Raw genomic sequence first — 19,876 nt, 5'->3', positions numbered from 1 at the left:
AGAAGTCGTTGCCGTTCAGAGAAAATAATAGTCGGTGGTCCTTTCAATACTGTATCTGTCAATTTCCTAGTTAAAATGTGTGCAAGGCGGTGTCAAAAGTCACCGTCTCATTTTTGAGTTATATTAGTTACCCTGCTTTATAATAGTTATTTGTTATACAAGGGGGAAAAGTTGTATTTTAACGCCGAGTGTGGAAATTGAAAAACGAGCAAGTGAAAGGATTCTATAGTTGAACCACGAGCGAAGCAAGTGGTTCGAGAATAGAATCCTGAACTTGCGAGTTTTTTTAACACACGAGAAGTAAAATATATTTGCACCCGAGTGTAACACAAAACTTTTCCTCTCACTATAACGAGGAAACTACAACGCAAAAAAATGCGTTTATCACTGCTTCCAGTAGTTCCACAGGTAGTAAATCATCTTTATTACTAGATTCACCTACTTTTATCAATGTTAAAGCAGTTATTTTGACTTTATTCAAGGTCAAATTACTTTACCCACTAGTGGATAAAATGCGTTTTTACCCTCTGGTATTAAAGGACAAAATACGTGTTTCGGAGTTAGTGAGGGGAAAAAGTATATGTATTAGGATAAATATGTCGCTATTTGGATGACATCATTTTAAGCCAAAATAAATAAGATTGCACTCTTTTACTGGGAGTAGTAAGCAACTAAGCAGTGTCCTAAATATTCTTCCGACTCCTACTTAAACAGCAAAGTATCTAGCTGAATATTCACTCACGACACAAATACATACGAACATTTTATGATAAAACTAAGCGTGTATTCATACTTTACGATATAATAAATTTTAAATTGTGAGTGTCTGTTTGTTTGTCCGTCTTTCACAACAAAACGTAGTCACGAATTGAAGTCATTTTTTAAGTGGAGATAGTTGAATGGATTCTTTTTGTCTCTTTCTGACCCCCCCTTCAATAAAATGGAGGGTGGAAGTTTTTATGGTGCATTCCGTAATTTTCGAATATAACGCGAGTGAAGCCTTGTGAAAAAGCTAGTTATACACTACTAGTATACATTGTAACATGCAATTGTCTGTAACAATACATTCGCGTGCTCACTGAAATGTTATGTGCCAGCTACATTTTCATTTCTGACACGACATGCGATGAGGGAGTACGCTAAGCTGTCACGTGGTACAGGGTTTAATCTGGAACCCTTAAAGCTGTGACCACTCACGTTAATTGATTTTCATGTAAAAATGAAGCTGGATAAAGAAAAACTTTAATCTTTTTTCATGAAAAATTTGCTAATCTTCTTTGTGACTCATTTGCTAACGGGGCAGCTATAGAGAAAACTCGGTGGAGACGACACAAGAGAAGCCAAAGGGGACTTATGACGTCACAGTCCATCCGAATCAGAACATTTTCGCGCTTATTATCTCATATTTTTATGTGTAACCAGGCCCCGTAGCCGAATGGCATTTCTCCGACGCCAAACGAAAGCGATACGCCGCTGGCTCTTTCGCGCCAATACGCAAGCGCGATAGAGATAGATATCTACTAGCGCTTCGTTTCGTGAGCGTTTCGTGAGCGTTTGTGCCATTCGGCTAGCCACCCAGGAATACATTGAAACAGTAATGGGTATTAATCTATATTCGAGATGACAAGAGCAAAAATCGAGAATTTTCCACAAAAATTCGCTCGACTAATTGAACAATCACTCTTATTATACGTCGTCGCTCAGATAATCAGAAAGGGTGCCTTAGTTCTTTTTTATAGTTTTTCTACCGACGCGAAAAGCTATAAAAAATCTTTTTCACATTACACTCAGTGTAAGGTACATCGGGGCAAATATCGACTGGGGGTCAATTGTAACCGATCCAGTTTTTCCTTGTTTTACAATGTTTGCATTATTAAATAGAGTGTCAACCGAATATATATGGCACGCGTGTTCAGTGGATACATGTGGAACTCAACTTAATAGTGTAATAATGGAAAAATGGATGAGTTACAATTGCCTCCAGTCGATATATGCCCCGCTGCATCATACCTAAATTACACTTCTCAAATGTATGTACTAACATATGCTTTAGTCAATCTACGGTGTCATTGAAAAAAAGAGACACAAATAGCTACCTATTCCTCTGTGCTGTGAAGTACCTACAAAGCTTGCAAGGCTACAATATTTTAACCCAGTTTCTTTTCATTTATCTCAACAAATTCAGAACAACTGTAATAGAATCTGACACAGAAGCCCTACATTTTCAGTACCGCGGTTAGCTAACGAAATTCACTAACATTGGATACTTGTGGTAAACCAAGTTCGCTTCTCTAATTATGCGCACTATCCTGCTCTACAGGTTTTACACGTCTTTCTATAAATAGTGGTCCTTCGTCACCCTCAAAAAGTCCGAAGCACCCTTTTAAAACAAATGAATCTCCATTTTATGTCAAGCTGCATAAGTCAGTTCTCCGTCGTGCGTAGTCAGCGTTTAATACCGTTTTGAAGTTACCGTGATGGTGGCCCAGTCGCAAGTGGTAGGAATGAATTTCGTAGACGGCTTGCACTTTCAATACAACCTGTTACCGGTCAAATATTTATTCAGTATGAATAACTTGCAATTAGTGGGTGAGTAAATTGAATATATGACAATAGATTCGTAAACCAGGAAGTATGAAAATTGTATACCCAAAATGGGGGTCGCCAAATTTTTAAACCGGTTATCAGTCTACGGAACTGCATTCAATTGAGGTTTTTAGATCTACACACTGAGAGAAATTTGCATTGTGAATTTAACAAGTTTGACTTGTTGTAGTGGGGACGTTTATCGACAAAAAGAGGCCAAACCTTCTTTTTCTTGACCAAAGCATGAAACTTGGCACAGTTGCTCCTTATATCAAAATAAGCCGATTAAGATCGGGAGCCTTCGGGAGCCTCCCCCCTGGGGCTCGGGAGGGGGGGTCAAAGTACCGCTTCACCCGGCTTGCTTTGAAAAATTCTAACATAGCCCGTTTAGTTCATAGGTCATGTTTGGTATCGTTTTCGAGTAAATCAATAACGTAGAATTCATTTTTGGTACTAAAATTATGATTTAATGGTAAATAAAATAAAAAAAAATTAAAAGTTTGAAATTTTCATCTACGATTTACAAATTGAAGTCATCATAAATGTCAAACTGTTTGCTTTTTCTACAAATAAAAAATATGATATGAAAGCCTATTTAATATAAATTATGAATAATATAACTTTTACCCACCTTTACTAACGTTAAGTTTCATAAAAAAAACTTTAAGCCGCGCGGCGTCGGGACGCCGCGAGCGTAATTTTAACATACCTTTATTTTAAAAAACTCTATTAGAACCCGTTTAGCTATTAGGTCATATTTAGTATCGTTTTCGAGTAAATTAATAACGTAGAATTTAGTTTTGGTACTAAAATGACCATTTAATGTTAAATGAAATAAAAATAAAAAATAAAAATTTTCTGTGAGTTGCAAATTCAAGTCACGATAAATGTCAAACGGTTTGCTTTTTCTATAAATATAAAAATATGATATTAAAGCCTATTCACAAAGGATAGTACGCGTTCACCTACGCGAGCTTAGACTGTCTTCGGGGAACGCGCCTCTTTCATATATTTGATCGCCAGTGTCAGAGGTGTGTTAATGCATAAATAGAAAAAGATTCATTATTATTGACGTGTCGACAACGGCAACACTCGGGTCGGACCACACGATCTAAAGACCGACTGTACCTGTTATTTATTCATTGTAGTGAATCCTGAAAGAAATTTATATAACAGTATTTTATACAATCGTGATATAATACAAAACTTTTCAGTCGAGTACCATGTGTAGTACGGTACGAGAGTGAAAAGCTTAATTATATCACTATTGTATACAATACTTTTTCTACGAGTCATCATCTTCATCATCAATGGACGGAAATATCACCATTCATGCAAGTTAAAATGAATGTCAATAGAGTCGTTCACCGTTGTATCAACATCGAATTACCTAGCAACCAATTGTTTGTAATAACCGTCTCTGATTGGCCGATAACGCGACAGATAAAAAAAATGTGTTTCAGATGCAGGAAAATTTGCCAGGTATCGCAAATTAGTATAGAAATTGTATCAAGTTCTATTTTTGAAATTATTATAGTTAACTAAAGTCAATTATAATGAGCTTATTATAATTGAGTCGGAACTGCCATAGAGTATCCAACACTGAAAAGTTAGCACTTATAGTTTAGTCTGTGGTGTCCTAATTGACAGATTACTCATACTCATACTCATACTATACATTCCCTTCACAAAAACATAGCTGGGTACATATGGAACTGCATAAAAAAGGCTCTACCCTCTTTATGCAGTTGCATCGGTTTTTGCAACCTGATTTACATTTACATCTTGTAACTTCTAAGCATATACTGGCCACTTCAGTGTTGTCTGACCAGTGTGGTACCCATTCGTCTCCTTCTTCCTTCCATCCCCAAGAAGACGGACTTGGCAAATTTTGGTGTGGCACCAACGCCAACGCCTGACTCCAAACAAGAACGCCCTGAGTCCCATTTCTCAAAACTGAAAGTTACAAGTTACAAGCGGAAGTCTCTTTCCAACTTGTCATATTAGACATTAACAACCACTTGTAAATTGTAACTTGTAGCTTCGAGAAATGGGCCCCTGGTACACTGTGCGCAGTATATGCTGATCCAAGGCAGCCTCTGAAGGAGGTATGTTCTCCAATTGTCGATCTTTTCTGGTACCTAAAGAGGTAGGTACTTCGACCACTCATTCACCGTTGCGCAACGACTTGGTCTGAAACAATATGTGCATTATCATTTTAGAGTCTACAACTATCAAATTACAACTTTTTGGTGGATCACGTAACCTTCAGTATTACCCACTTACGTTACGTATCATAGAAAATTATTACAAACTTTAGTAGAATCTGAGTTGCCTCTGATATTGCTCCATCTTGTAATAGTTTGACACCTTGAGTGGCCTGGCTAAGCTTCAAAGCCAAAAGAAAACGTTTCTAGATTAGACATAGTATGGGATAGGTACGATAAACGCAGCTTGAAACGATCAACAAGGGAGAAACATGGCCACCCAAGGCTTCAAACTATTACGAGATGGAGCAATATCATAGATAGGCTAATCAGATTCTACTAAAGTTTGTAATTATCTTGTATGATAGGTAAGTGTGTAATAGTGAAGGTGATCCACCAAAATGTTGTAATTTGATAGTTGCAGAATCTGTTTAAATAAAATGACAATGCACATATTGTTTCAGATCAAGGGTCCTTACGCAACAGTGAATGAGTGCCGGAAGAACCTCTTTACTAGAAAAGATCGACACTTGGAGAACATACCTCCTTCCGAGGCTGCCTTACTTCATCATATACTGCCATTTGTCTAAGACTGGGGCTAAAGACATGCCAACCACACCCTTGCTGCCGACGCATTAGGACACCACGGACTCCACTGCCAGTCTATTGCTGGCCGAATTTTGTGACACACTGCACTTAACGATTTAATCCGCAAGGCTCTCGGCACAGCGAACATGCCGACAACCCTCGAACCTGTCGGCTTGTCAGCAGCAGACGGAAAGCGGCCTGATGGTTGCTTGCTTTTGCCTTGGTTTCTGGGACGACCCTTGGCGTGGGGCGTGACCTGTGTGGATACCTTGGCTCCGTCCAACGTCTAACGCTCGGCCCAGAAACCAGAGACTGCTGCTGCAAAACGCCCAGTTTAAACGCGCAAATATGCATTTTTAAAAAACAACTACATATTTGCGGCAATTGCATTTGAAACATTTGGACCATGGTCATCAGACACCAAGCAGTTCGTGAAGGAAGTTTCCACCAAACTTGTCTGGGTGTTTGGTGACATAAGAGAAAAAGCAAACGGTTGACATTTTTGTTGACTTGAATTTGCAAATTATAGAGGATTTTTTTTTAAATTTATTTACAATTAAATTATAATTGTAGTACCAAAAATAAATTCTTTGTTATTAATTTACTCGAAAACTATATCAAACATGACCTAATAGCTAAACCGGGTCTAATAGAGTTTTTAAAATAGAGGTATTTTAAAATTACGCTCGCGGCGTCCCGACGCCGCGCGTCTTAAAGTAATTTTTTAGTGGAACTTAACGTTTGTGAAGGTGAATAAAAGTTATATATTTTATAATCTATATTAAATAGTCTTTCTTATCATATTTTTTATTTATAGAAAAAGCAAACAGTTTGTCATTTATGATGACTTGAATTTGTAAATCATGGATGAAAATTTCAATTTTTTTAATTTTTTTAATTTTACTTACCATTAAATTATAATTTTAGTACCAAAAATGAATTCTACGTTATTGATTTACTCGAAAACGATATCAAACATGACCTAATAGCTAAACGGGGTCTAATAGAGTTTCTAAAATAAAGGCATTTTAAAATTACGCTCGCGGCGTACCGACGCCGCGCGTCTTAAAGTAATTTTTTTGTGGAACTTAACGTTAGTAAAGGTGGATAAATGTTATATTTTTTATAATCTATATTAAATAGGCTATCATGTCATATTTTTTATTTATAGAAAAAGCAAACAGTTTGTCATTTATGATGACTTGAATTTGTAAATCATGGATGAAAATTTCAAATTTTTTAATTTTTTTTATTTTATTTACCATTAAATGATAATTTTAGTACTGAAAACGAATTCTACGTTATTGATTTACTCGAAAACGATACCAAACATGACCTATTAACTAAACGGGGTAAGTTAGAATTTTTCAAACCAAGCCGGGTGAAGCGGAACTTTGACCCCCCCTCCCGGGCCCCAGGGGGGAGGCTCCCGAAGGCTCCCGATCTTAATCGGCTTATTTTGATATAAGGAACAACTGTGCCAAGTTTCATGCTTTGGTCAAAAAATTTAAGGTTTTTCAATAAACTCCCCAGCTATTGCGGTTTATCCGTTTCAATCAGCCAAACGTATGTTTAAAACAATATGTGTCAGGTTGTTTTTATAAAATCGACTTGTTGATTCAAATATATTGCCGATTCAAATGACAAGTAGCTTGTTGTTTGAACCAAAGAGCACGTAGGCGCTAATTTAATCAAAAAACTTGTTGAACGAACATGAAAACTGGTTGTATTTTCTCTCAGTGCATATTTAGTAAATGAATGCCGTTTTAATGTTATTTGATTATAACTACCTATGTATATCAACTAGGGACCAAATACAAAGCCCTGGAAATGTAGTAGACAATTTTCAAACATATGTTGACACTTAGGCACTGGTCCCACCGCGAGCTAGTAAGCTATGAGCTATCGGCTATAAAAACGAACAAAAGATAACCACCCAAGAGACACGGCGATTTTGATAGCTCAGCGCTGGGTGAGTAACTATAAACATCGCCGTGTCTCTTTTATTTACACGGGAGTGATTATCTTTTGTTTGTTTTTATAGCCGATAGCTCATAGCTTAGGTACTAGGTCGCGGTGGGGCCAGTGCCTAATTATTGTGTATTTTTTGTGTGGAGGCGTTCTTGTGTAGATATTACATAATATTTAAGTTTTGTACTTTACCGACCTATCAAAATTACCTTTTCCGAACATTATTCTCGTATTCTTACAAGCTTCCTCTAAATTTATTTACACAAATTACATATATATTTACAATGACCTTCGTAATACCAAAGACATATATAACTCCGTATAGACAGATAAAGTCTAAGAAAAAAACGTACCTCAGCACCATACAGAAAAAGGTACGGTGGCCTAGATGGCATTATACCTTTGAGGTACGCTCAGCTAGATGGCGCTAATATTAATATTTGACATTTTAACACATATCGAGCTAAGAATATGGACCAAATTGTCAAAACTGAGGTTCAAAAGTTTTAAGCCTGTGTCGAGAGATGGCAGTCTGTGCACTGTGATTACACATTTTACTTCGACAATAACTCTCTATAATACTCAATCCTCTTTGGTAATTAATACCTATACAAAGTAGGTATTAGGTACCTCCCACCCTACCCGAAATCCAACAAACAGAACAATTGAAAACGTGGCCTGTTAATTTACCTTATTTACTTGCCACACAAGAATTAGTAGGCTTCTCTAATGTAAGTGAAAAGTTTCTAACAAGCTAATTGTTGTATGTAAGTTTTCAATGCCCTTAAGGGTAACAAAAGTCGTATCCAGTCGTAACCAAACTTGGATTGAAAACAGGTGGGGATGTTGATTATGACCTAAGTAAATTGCCTATATAAAGTTAGTTGCCGGGTGGCTCAAGAAACCCTCCTTATATTTTGTTGCTACCAATAATTTGTTGCTGGAAAGTTACCAAAAATGCAAAAATTCTGTAAGAGAAATAATTAGAAACTTCAACCTCCAATTATCTATTTTTACATTCATATCTCTGCATTATTTGTCTTTGTCGTTATATTTTCATAAAATACATAGACTGGAAATTGTTAACATATCTACTTAATATTTAGGACTACTTGCTTTTTACTGAATTTTTGATACCTATAGTATCCAGGGAATACCAGTGTTTTATTACTTACATTAAATAAAATATCTAAGTAAGATTGCTTTGAACTCTTTGAAGTTGAAGGCAAAACACGATTTGTAATTATAATTAAGAAGAAGTCATTATTCGTTTTATTTATAAACGTTTCCTTTCTTTGCAGGTAAGCCTAAGCAAGCTCAGTTGCAGTGAAATCCCATGTTTTTAACCCCCGACGCAAAAACGACGGGGTGTTATAAGTTTGACGTTTAACCCCCGACGCAAAAACGACGGGGTGTTATAAGTTTGACGTTTAACCCCCGACGCAAAAACGACGGGGTGTTATAAGTTTGACGTTTAACCCCCGACGCAAAAACGACGGGGTGTTATAAGTTTGACGTGTCTGTCTGTCTGTTTGTCCGTCTGTCTGTGTGTGTGTCTGTCTGTGCCATCGTAGCTCCCGAACGGATGAACCAATTTAGGGTTTTTTTTGTCTGAAAGCTGAGTTAGTCGGGAGTGTTCTTAGCCATGTTTCATGAAAATCGGTCCACTATGTTGCGGTCGGGGGTTTGTTCAAAATTTTAATTTTGTGGTTAGGTTATATTTATACAGAGTGGGGCCTGTAACAAAGGCGAAGAATTGAACTGTAGGTTATTCTCCTTATACTGATCAACATTTGTTCAGTGACTTTTAAAAATTATGAAGTCTTTAAATTTTTAATTATTCATACAAAATAAATATTAGCTTCAATGTACGCCATTATTGTTGTCATTGACGTTGTCTGTCACACTTTAGACTTAACAGAATTCGCAATACATTACCTCTTAGAAAAAACTTTCAAGGGTGATAAAAATCAAAATACAAGTTATTTTTAAAAGTCGCCGAACAAATGTTGATCAGTATAAGGAGAATAGCCTAGAGTTCAATTCTTCGCCTTTGTTACAGGCCCCACTCTGTATACGAATTGGTAAGTATTTAAATATAATGTACCAAAATGTTACCGAATGAATTCACCCAGTGCCGAATTATTAATAAAACTTTTATAGTTTTATAAAACACGATTTTTACACTTGAAACGTCGGAATTTGGTTTTAAAAACATAGTTTCACGCCATTGAGTCCAGTTTGAAATTTTAAGAACTCTTTAAAATCTGTAGGTAATAATTAACTTCAATAAAAAGGTCAGATTCATCCGTATTGATCTAACCTTACAAAATAATCGAACTGGTAATCTTTATAAGAAGCTAATAAAAACTCTAAATCAACAAATAACAAGAAACACATTAATAATTCATAATAGGCAGATAATAAGACATTTCATAGGAAAACAGTTTACTAAATCAGCAGTTACAGCGAAGTTTGATGTTGCGACGCGTAATGAGCTATAGCTATCCCCGAATATATTACCGAAGTTTGGTGAACACGAAATTTTCAGACTCCAGTCTTTTTTTATGGACGAGGAGGCAAACGAGCAGACAAGTCGTCTTATGGTAAGCGATCACTGCCGCCCATGGACACCCGAAACACCAAAGTGTTGGAGGTGCGTTGCCGGCCTTTAAGATGGGTGTACGCTCTTTTCTTGATGGTTTGAAGGTCGTATCGGTCCGGAAATACCGCAGGCGACAATCGTGCTTGCAATTTTATCACTTATCAACGTGGATAAGACATCTGTCACTCTCACACTGACATACTTGCCAAAACCTGACGGATACTTTATCCACGTAGATAAGTGATAAAATTGCAACCATCATAGGCCTGCTGCCAAATATTAGAAAATAAACTAACTATGATATAGTAACGCTAATATAGCTACTTTAATAATTATTTTCAAAGATAAATCCGTGCTAATCCATACTATATATAATATTATAAATGCATGGGTGTTAACGCCCTGACTGGCAACACAGACAGGATAGCCAACCTCCGGTCACCCCGCTGATCCAATGAGCAGCGGCCAGAGCCTCGACCTGCCGGACCAATAGGAATGAAGACTGAAGCGCCGCGGTTTTCCCCCGTCGCGACACTATAAAAGCACGGTGCGCGTCACCAGCGCCCCTTTTTTACTAATCGAAAACTCTCTCTGTCGCGTGTCCTAGACAAAAACCTGTAATTTAAAATCCATTAAAAGAAATGGTAATATTTTACACTGTTTTATTTAAACAATTGAGTTCAGGCTCAAACATTTTGGCGACCGTGACAGGACACGTGCGGAGAGAGGAACTAAATTTTTATAGCCACCTCAAGACAACGGCCATCTTGGCGGAACGGGTTGGGCCTGGAGCAGAAGAAGACGTCGCAAGCCAGAAAAGGGACATCGCCGCCAGCCGAATATCAAGTTCCCGAAGTCTCCTGGGGGACAGCTGCGGCGAACAAAGAAAAAACCTGACGAGCGTCGAAGGCGCGGCACCCGGCGGCAGCGTGTGGCGGCTGGCGAGTTTTTAAGGAAAGTGCCGTGAGAAGTGCCCATACCCACCTAATTCTGTTTCCCCCAATTTCTTAATTAGCCCTAGTCTTTTTTCCAATTTAAATTCATTTTCCAATTTACAAACCTTAAATTTAAATTCATTCCAACCCAACTTAGCTAACATCAATTTATATATCTACCTACTTACTCAACTTTGAACTCGTAAACAACTTAACCTCTATTTGACCTTTACCCGTACTGACTTGACAACCTTACTTTAAATTCAAATTTCACTAGTTCCCCATCAATCTAAAATTAGGAGAGAGCTCGCTGCGTATTATTGCCTTCATTTGTGTTTTAGTTTCAGAACGCATCTGCAAATTGTCAGTGTGACGTTAACCTCAAAAGCCACGCTGGCACATAAACGTTGCTATAGCATAGCTTAACGCATACTGCATTTCGAGTTTTTTCTGCTTAAAACAGTAAAGTGCATTGTTCTTTCCATACTTTTAATTTAAAAATTGAGTTTCGTTTAAAGTTTAATAGAAATTGCATATGCCATTCTTATTTTGTGATAAAAACGTAAGGTGATAAATTCATTTGCAATCAAAGGCACTGCTTTCTTCTTTAAAAAGGTGAATTTAAACTCAACTGTATCTATTTCTTTCTAATTACGCTGACGCAAAGTGGTTCTATTCTAACATCGCGCCTGCTTGCATCTTGGTTTGTGTTCGCTTATGCACAGTTTCGTTTGCACAATTTCAGTGGATTCCGTGGACAACCGTCGCAGTGCGTGTCGCGTGCCACATCTGTAGTGCCACGCCCATACCTGCCACCACGTGGCAAGTTGTCCAAGGGACTGCTGCCGCAACACACCTCGGCCTAGCTGTTGAAGTTTAAAAGGCGCGTAAGCTGTTTTCACATTTTTATTTCTAACGTGGATAACTTTAAACTTGACATTTTATTTTTAAAATTGTATTTGACTTGTTTGCTAGCCCAGTTAAAAACATAATTCAACATGGCTGAGGCAGCTAAAAGGGAGGCTCTTCTAGCAGAATTGCGTACTAAACGCGGATCAATTAAAGGTCAAGTTTCCAAATTCCGCATTTACTTAGACAAAATTTCAGATGATGAAGTGTTATCAGGTGTTAAATTCAATGAGCTGACCTTAAGATTAAACAAAGTTATAGAGTTATCCACGCGACTTGACGAGCTGCAAACTTCAATCGAAGTTGCTAATTTTGAAAATTTAGACACTGAACTTGCAGAACGGGACAACAATGAAACCCATATCAATAATGCTATAGCTGCAGCTCAGTGCATTCTTGAACGCTCTCAAGCTCAAAAACCCTCTCCAGAGACTTCTGTCAGAACATGTTCATCGAACGGCTGTCATTCTGAGCATCTTGGCTTCAAGCTTCCTCAAATTAAAATCTCTAAATTTGATGGTTCATATTATAAGTGGATGGAATTTAAGGACCTTTATGAATCTTTAATTCACAATAATGATCACATTAAACCTATTCATAAATTCCATTATCTGAGCTCTTATCTTGAAGGGGATGCGGCCAGAGTGATAGCAAACTTAGAAGTCTCCGCTAACAATTATACTGAAGCCTGGAAAATTTTGTGTGACAGGTTCAGTAATAAAAGACAGCTGATTACTAACCATTTAAATTCTCTATTTAATTTAGAACCTATACAGCGAGAATCGGATAAGGCCTTAAGGTTCCTTAATGATCATGTAGTTAAAAATCTCCGGGCCCTAAAGACATTAGGTCAACCGACAGAGCGTTGGGATACAATTTTAGTTCACCTATTGACGGCTAAGTTAGACGTCAATACTAATGCAAAATGGGAAGAACATAGGAACACTCTCAAAGAGTGGCCATCACTCGATGACTTTAGGGGATTTCTTAGTAATCGTGCAGACATCTTAGAAAATCTGTATCGCTCTAGGAGAGAAAAACAATCTAACCACAAGCCAGAGCCTGTGGCCAATAAAACTGCATTTAAACATGATAAAAACATAAAAACATTCGTGATTTCAGAGAAACAAGATGACCACAAGGGTCGGCCGTGCATCGTGTGCCATGGTGATCACAGAGTGTACGACTGCCCAGCCTTTAAAAAGATGTCAGTCGACAAGCGCTGGTCGCAGGCGTCACGTCTGAAGCTGTGCCATGTCTGCCTCCGACCGGACCATGAGACCCGTCAGTGCAAGCTGAACGGTTGCCGGGTATGTAAGAGACGTCACAATACATACCTACACACCACACAAACACTCAACACTTCTCCACCAGGAGCCAGCACGGAACAAACAGCCCAACCTGCAAATAGTGCTAGGTCAGATGTGGCTTGCTCCTCGACTATGCTAACCTCTGACAGTGCAGCGGTGCAAAACACCCTCACTGCTAGCACTTTAATTAGCACTAGCGAGTCATTGCTCTCAACAGCTCTAATTGAAGTGATCAACCCTATTAACAACAAAAAGGAGACAGTTAAATGTCTTGTAGACAGTTGTTCACAGTCTAATTATCTATCTCATAATTTGAGACAAAAACTAAATCTTGATTGTCAGCCTCTAACTGCCTCAAATGTGACAGGAATAGGAAATACGCCTCTGACCTATCAACCTGTGCTTTGTGCAGCGCATATTCAATCTAAACTCAGTGATTTTAATGCCAAAATTGACTTTCTAGTTTTAGATCAAGTAACTAGTCGCTTTCCACAAAACTATGTAGACATTAGTCACCTTAACTTACCTGCCTCTGTGCAGCTTGCTGACCCAACATTTAACGTTCCATCCCAAATAGATATGCTGTTGGGAGTGGAAATGTTTTGGACTATTGTGACAGGTGCTGCAAAAAGATTGCCAACGAGCAAGCGCACCTTCCTAATCCCATCTAAACTAGGGTGGTTAATAGCGGGACCGGTAGAGGGAGCCTCGGCTCACTTACATACAGGGAACACGCGCAGCCACCTCTGTCTGTCTGATCTGTCGGCCCAAATGACCAAATTTTGGGAAACAGAGGAGCTACCGTCTGAAACGGACTCCATCAAAAATGGGAGTGAGTTCGAGTCTCACCTTATAAACCAACACTTTGTTGAAAACACTTACCGCCAATCTGACGGCAGATTCGTTGTGCGCTTGCCTTTAAAGGACTCGCCGGACTGCTTAGGCAACTCATTTAACATAGCTAAAAAGCGTTTATTCAGTTTAGAGAAACGTTTTAGTAACCAACCTGAACTAAAATCAATGTATGTTGATTTCATAAATGAATATAGAGACTTAGGGCATCTGTCGGAGTCTGAGCGATGTTACAAAGCTAATCACCTCCCGCATCACCCCGTGATGAAGGAGAGGGAATCTACACGCATGCGCACAGTCTTTCACGCTAGCTGTCCCACCTCTTCTGGGTATTCAATAAATGATATTCAGCTTGTAGGTCCTAACATACAAAGCCCACTGTTTGACATATTGCTTAGATTCCGACAGTACAAGTATGTGCTATCTGGTGACATAGAAAAACAGTACAGGCAAATAATGATGAATGAAATAGATAGAAACCTACAAGTTATTCTATGGCGCGAAGATGAGCACTTACCCATACGCTCACTAACTTTAAATACCGTTACGTACGGCTTTGCTTCATCGAGCTGGCTAGCAGCACGCTGTTTGTGGCAGTTAGGGGCTGAAAGCAAGGATCCTTTAGTTAGGACTATTATACAAAATGACTTTTACTGTGATGACTTATTAACAGGCGCAGACTCTGAAATAGAGCTGCTTCGTATACAAGCAGGTGTCTCACAGGCCTTAGCCTCTGGTTGTTTCAATTTACGTAAATACCGCTCGAATTCTAACGCGCTATTAAAGTCGGATTATATTAATAAAGATGATCACTTAGCATTGAGTCAAGCTTGCCAAACACTTGGACTAGGGTGGCAGCCTAGCCAAGATGTACTAAACTTTTCCATTAAAAATGATCATTCTGATAAAATAGTTACAAAAAGAAAAATCTTATCTGAAACGTTCCAAGTCTTTGATCCATTAGGACTCTTAAGTCTATGCACAGTTAAAGCTAAAATATTAATTCAAACCTTATGGAAAGAAGGCAAAGCTTGGGACGAGCCAGTGTCTCCTGAAATACAGCATATCTGGTCAAAATTCATTAAAAACTTACATCACATTAAATCACTTAGCATACCTAGATATGTATTATGTGAGGCAACCTGCACAATAGAGTTACACTGTTTTTCTGACGCTGCGGAGACTGCATATGCAGCCTGCATTTATGTTAAATCTATTTCTGAATCCGGTGAACAGAAAGTACATTTGCTGTGTGCGAGGGACAGAATTGCTCCAATCCGTCGCACATCTATTCCTAGACTTGAATTGGCCGGGTGCTTGTTAGCAGCCCAAACATATGCAGCCGTAGTACGAGCCTGGAGACGTCCTGTCTCTCGCACAATATTCTGGACTGACTCTAGCTGCTGCTTGGCTTGGCTAAAAACAGACAGATCAAAGCTTAAAACTTTTGTGGCCAACAGGGTAGCAGCTATAGACAGCCTTGCTCCCGGAGCCACCTGGAGACATGTACCTACAAAACAAAATCCAAGTGATCTTGCAACTCGTGGTGTGGATCCACAACATGTCGCAGGGACAGCTCTGTGGTGGGAAGGCCCCGAGTTTCTATTAAAGCCTGAGAATGAATGGCCAGAATTAAACGCTGTAGATCCGGAGGTCTTACCTGAAACTAAAGTAACATCAATGCTCACTACTAACACAGAAACCTCATCTATTATAGATTTTGACAGATTTTCAAAATACACAGAACTACAACGTACTATGGCCTATGTGCGTCGTTTCATAAATAACTGTAAGCCCCGTGGGCCTAAATTAACTGGTGCACTTTCAGCACAGGAGCTTACAGACGCATTTAACACTCTAATTAAACTTGCACAGCAGGAGTCATTCTCTGCAGAGCTTGAAACGCTTCGCAAAGGTCACAGGTTGAGTCCCAAGTCACACATACTAACCCTGGCCCCGTTCATCGACTCTCAAGGCCTCTTGAGAGTAGGCGGGAGGCTGGATGCTTCAGATTGTACTTACGATCAGAAGCATCCAATGTTGTTACGTGCTAAACACACACTAACTAAACTCATCTTTACACATGAACATGTACGTCTCTTACATGCCGGGCCACAGTCATTGCTAGCCTCAGTACGAGACGAGATATGGCCGATCGGCGGCAGGAATTTGGCACGAAGCACGGCCCACAATTGTGTCACCTGTAAACGTATCGCTGGCCAAACTTTAAAAAATATAATGGGAAATTTACCAGCGCAACGAATTAAGGCTGACTTTCCATTCACGTCAACAGCTGTAGACATGGCAGGGCCCTATTTAATAACAGATCGCCGGGGGCGTGGATGCAAAATCACCAAATGTTACTTGTGTCTGTTTATATGCTTAAGATATAAATGTGTTCATATAGAAGCTGTGAGCGACTTATCTAAAGATGCATTTGTGCTAGCTCTACGCAGGTTTATCGCTAGGCGCGGCAGACCTGCGGAATTGTTTTGCGATAATGGCAGAAACTTTGTAGCTGCAGCTAAAGAAATTAATGATTTTTTTAAGTTATATAAAAGTGACTTGTCTGAATTTGCAGCTGGTCAAGGAATTAAATTTAAATTCGCACCAGCTTACGCGCCAAATTTCAACGGATACGTCGAGGCCGGTATAAGGAGCGCCAAATTTCATCTTAAAAGAGTTTTGGGTAACACCCATCTCACCTTTGAAGAAATTGCATCCCTTTTTAGCCAAGTGGAGGCAATATTAAACAGTAGGCCTCTCTGTCCACTCTCTCCCTCCCCCTTAGACTTTACACCCCTTACTCCCGGGCACTTTCTCATTTTTAGGCCGCTCACGTCGCTGCCGGGCCCGCCGCTCGACGACCGCAACCCGCACCGCCTGGACCGCTACCTGAGGCTGGAGCAGCTACGGCAACACTTCTGGAAGCGCTGGTCGGCCGAGTACGTGTCTCTACAACAGCAACGCTACAAATGGCGCGAGAGGCAACGTGACCTACAACTGGGAGAAGTAGTACTCATCAAGGAGGAGGGCTTACCGCCGTTGCTCTGGCGCATGGGCAGAGTCGTCAAACTATACCACGGGAAGGATGGCGTACCTCGCGTGGCAGACATCAATACCGCTAGAGGGGTGATCAAGCGTGCGCTGAACAGAATATGCCCGCTCTCGTCACAACAAGAATCCTGAAAGAGAGTCTTTCAGCGCCCCGGAGTATGTTAACGCCCTGACTGGCAACACAGACAGGATAGCCAACCTCCGGTCACCCCGCTGATCCAATGAGCAGCGGCCAGAGCCTCGACCTGCCGGACCAATAGGAATGAAGACTGAAGCGCCGCGGTTTTCCCCCGTCGCGACACTATAAAAGCACGGTGCGCGTCACCAGCGCCCCTTTTTTACTAATCGAAAACTCTCTCTGTCGCGTGTCCTAGACAAAAACCTGTAATTTAAAATCCATTAAAAGAAATGGTAATATTTTACACTGTTTTATTTAAACAATTGAGTTCAGGCTCAAACAATGGGAAAGTGTGTGTGTCTGTTTATTTGCCCGCCTATCACGGCCAATCGGATGGACGAATTGACGTGAATTTTTTAATGGAGACAGTTGAAGGGATGGAGAGTGACATAGGCTACCTTTTGTCTCTTTCTAACCCCCCACTTCTCTAAAACGGGGAGGGGGGGATTTGTATGGAACATTCCGCAATTTTCGAATTTAACGCGAGGCAAGCCGCGGGAAAAAGCTAGTAAATACATAAATACAGGAAATTCGCGGGACGGGGACCTATTTTTTTTTCGTCATCCATAAAACCAGTTGCTTTTCGTTTGCCACAGAGCATTTATTTATTTAAACTTTATTGCACAATTGAAAAAAAGTACAAATGGCGGACTTAATGCCTTAAGGCATTCTCTACCAGCCAACCATAGGGCCAAACAGAAATTCGCGAATGTGGGTGCAGTGAGAAAAATAAATTTAGAAAGCATGACAACTATTGACAAGTATAGCAATATTATTTACAATCAATATAATACATAAATAATACGTTCATATCATTACACATATACTTATACACAAATATACATACAAATAATATATTATAAACATTGACGATTAGATAGGCATCTTGTCTACACAGTTAGAAATCTCCACAGATGTCCTATATACCATAGATCAAGCAAACGTATCTACTTAGCGTGTCAAATGAACAGTGAAATCCACTGAGTTGTCCGTCTTTACTCGCAGCTTGCAGCTTTCGGGCGTCAATTTTTGTAAGTTGAAGTCAACCAAAACATAAAAAATGCCTCGTTACGTGATATTCAATTGCAACAACACAAAAATTATGAACAATCAAGAGCCTGAGACATATTTAAAATTACAGGCAAGAATCAACTTCAGTACAAAATTTGATACGCTCGGCCCCTATACAAATATATGAATTTGTTTCTTCTATCTAAATTAAGTTCTGTGGAAATCTCCCACCAAGAGGTATTTCTATCCCTCTAAGAAGTCTTACTCAAAACATTCCACAATTCAATCAGATACGAGTACAGACTAACTAAGCTGTAATCGAATAAAAGTGGTGAATTGTCTCCATTCAAGCATTAATTATTAGTTAAATTATGGTTTGTACCATTAGTGGTAATCAGGATCGGTACAGCGCCATCTTATTAAGCTATGTCCCCATTTACACCGTCTGCGTCTGTAAACAGCTGTGTGAATGCATTGCAGCATTTGTAGCCAGTAGTCGAATATTTGACGTTAACTGTTTAACGAATATTCGACGTTAACTGTTTTTAACCCCCGACGCAAAAACGACTGGGTGTTATAAGTTTGACGTGTCTGTCTGTCTGTCTGTATGTCCGTCTGTCTGTCTGTCTGTCTGTCTGTCTGTCTGTCTGTCTGTCTGTCTGTGTGTGTGTGAGTGTGTCTGTCTGTGGCATCGTAGCTCCCGAACGGATGAACCGATTTAGATTTAGATTTTTTTGTCGGAAAGCTGAGTTAGTCGGGAGTGTTCTTAGCCATGGTTCATGAAAATCGGTCTACTATGTCGCAGTCGGGGGTTTTTTCAAAATTTTAATTTTAATAATATTTTGTAGACGGAAATTGGTTAGGTTATTGTTATAAACAAAATAAAAAAAAGATTTGCCTTGCGCGCATAATGTGATAAATGTTGACCTGTAAACTTGATTATTTTGCCCTACCTTCATTTAATTTACAAACTTATCTTTGTAAATATTATTTTGATCTTGTTCTTTATTTCACTAGTTAGTAATTAGCCTATTATTCTTTGTATTTTTTTCCTTAAGCAGCATTATTAGACCTAATTTCAATTTAGATAATGTTCGAAACTAGACAGATACATTTATCGTATAAATCCGATGGCAGGCGCTGGTAACTCTCAAGGCAGGAATTCTCTACATCTAAATTTATTCTTAGGCTAATCGCATCGATAGTAGACGTTGTTGCTTGTAATAACCCCCCGAAAGTTGACTGTCAGAGAATGCCTTATACCATTAAATCCGCCTTAAGTACAGTTCTATTTTCTTTGTGCAATAGACATAAAAAAAATTGAAAGTTCAATGGAGACATACCATAACCAAGCTCGCGCTCGCGGCCCCTTTGCGTATCCATAAACAAACCAGAGGCACCGACGCCGCCTTAAAAGTGTATGCGGTCTGTGCCCCATTGTAGCCTTATTGATCAGCCATGTTGGACCCGGCCTGATAGTTAAAGTTATCTTTGCATTTACATTTATTATTTATTAAATTTATATACATGTGGATTAGGGTGTGCAAACCGGTTAACCGGTTAACCGAAAAACCGGTTAACCGAGACTTTGTGGCCCCTGTTAAAAACCGGTTTTTATAGTCTCTAACCGGTTAATAACCGAAACTGTATTTATTTCTCAAAATTTG

The 19,876-nt window shown here is 39.3% G+C and overlaps 2 protein-coding genes across 2 annotated transcripts in view; both read left to right on the top strand.

Moving 5' to 3' along the window:
* LOC125227808 (ecdysone receptor) overlaps positions 1-19,876 on the top strand; it is a 349,096-nt gene that overhangs the window by 33,914 nt on the left and 295,306 nt on the right. The gene's annotated exons all lie outside the window — the stretch shown is intronic.
* On the top strand, positions 13,220-17,006 carry LOC125227807. Its single transcript, XM_048132153.1, has 2 exons — positions 13,220-14,963; positions 15,754-17,006. Exons 1-2 carry the CDS (start codon positions 13,244-13,246, stop codon positions 15,774-15,776), a joined length of 1,743 nt encoding a protein of 580 aa, XP_047988110.1. The 5' UTR covers positions 13,220-13,243; the 3' UTR covers positions 15,777-17,006.

This window comes from Leguminivora glycinivorella, chromosome 7, assembly GCF_023078275.1.
Source record: "Leguminivora glycinivorella isolate SPB_JAAS2020 chromosome 7, LegGlyc_1.1, whole genome shotgun sequence".
Lineage (NCBI taxonomy): Eukaryota > Metazoa > Arthropoda > Insecta > Lepidoptera > Tortricidae > Leguminivora > Leguminivora glycinivorella.
Note: the sequence above shows the minus strand (reverse complement) of the source record. Positions and strands in the feature narration are given on the sequence as shown.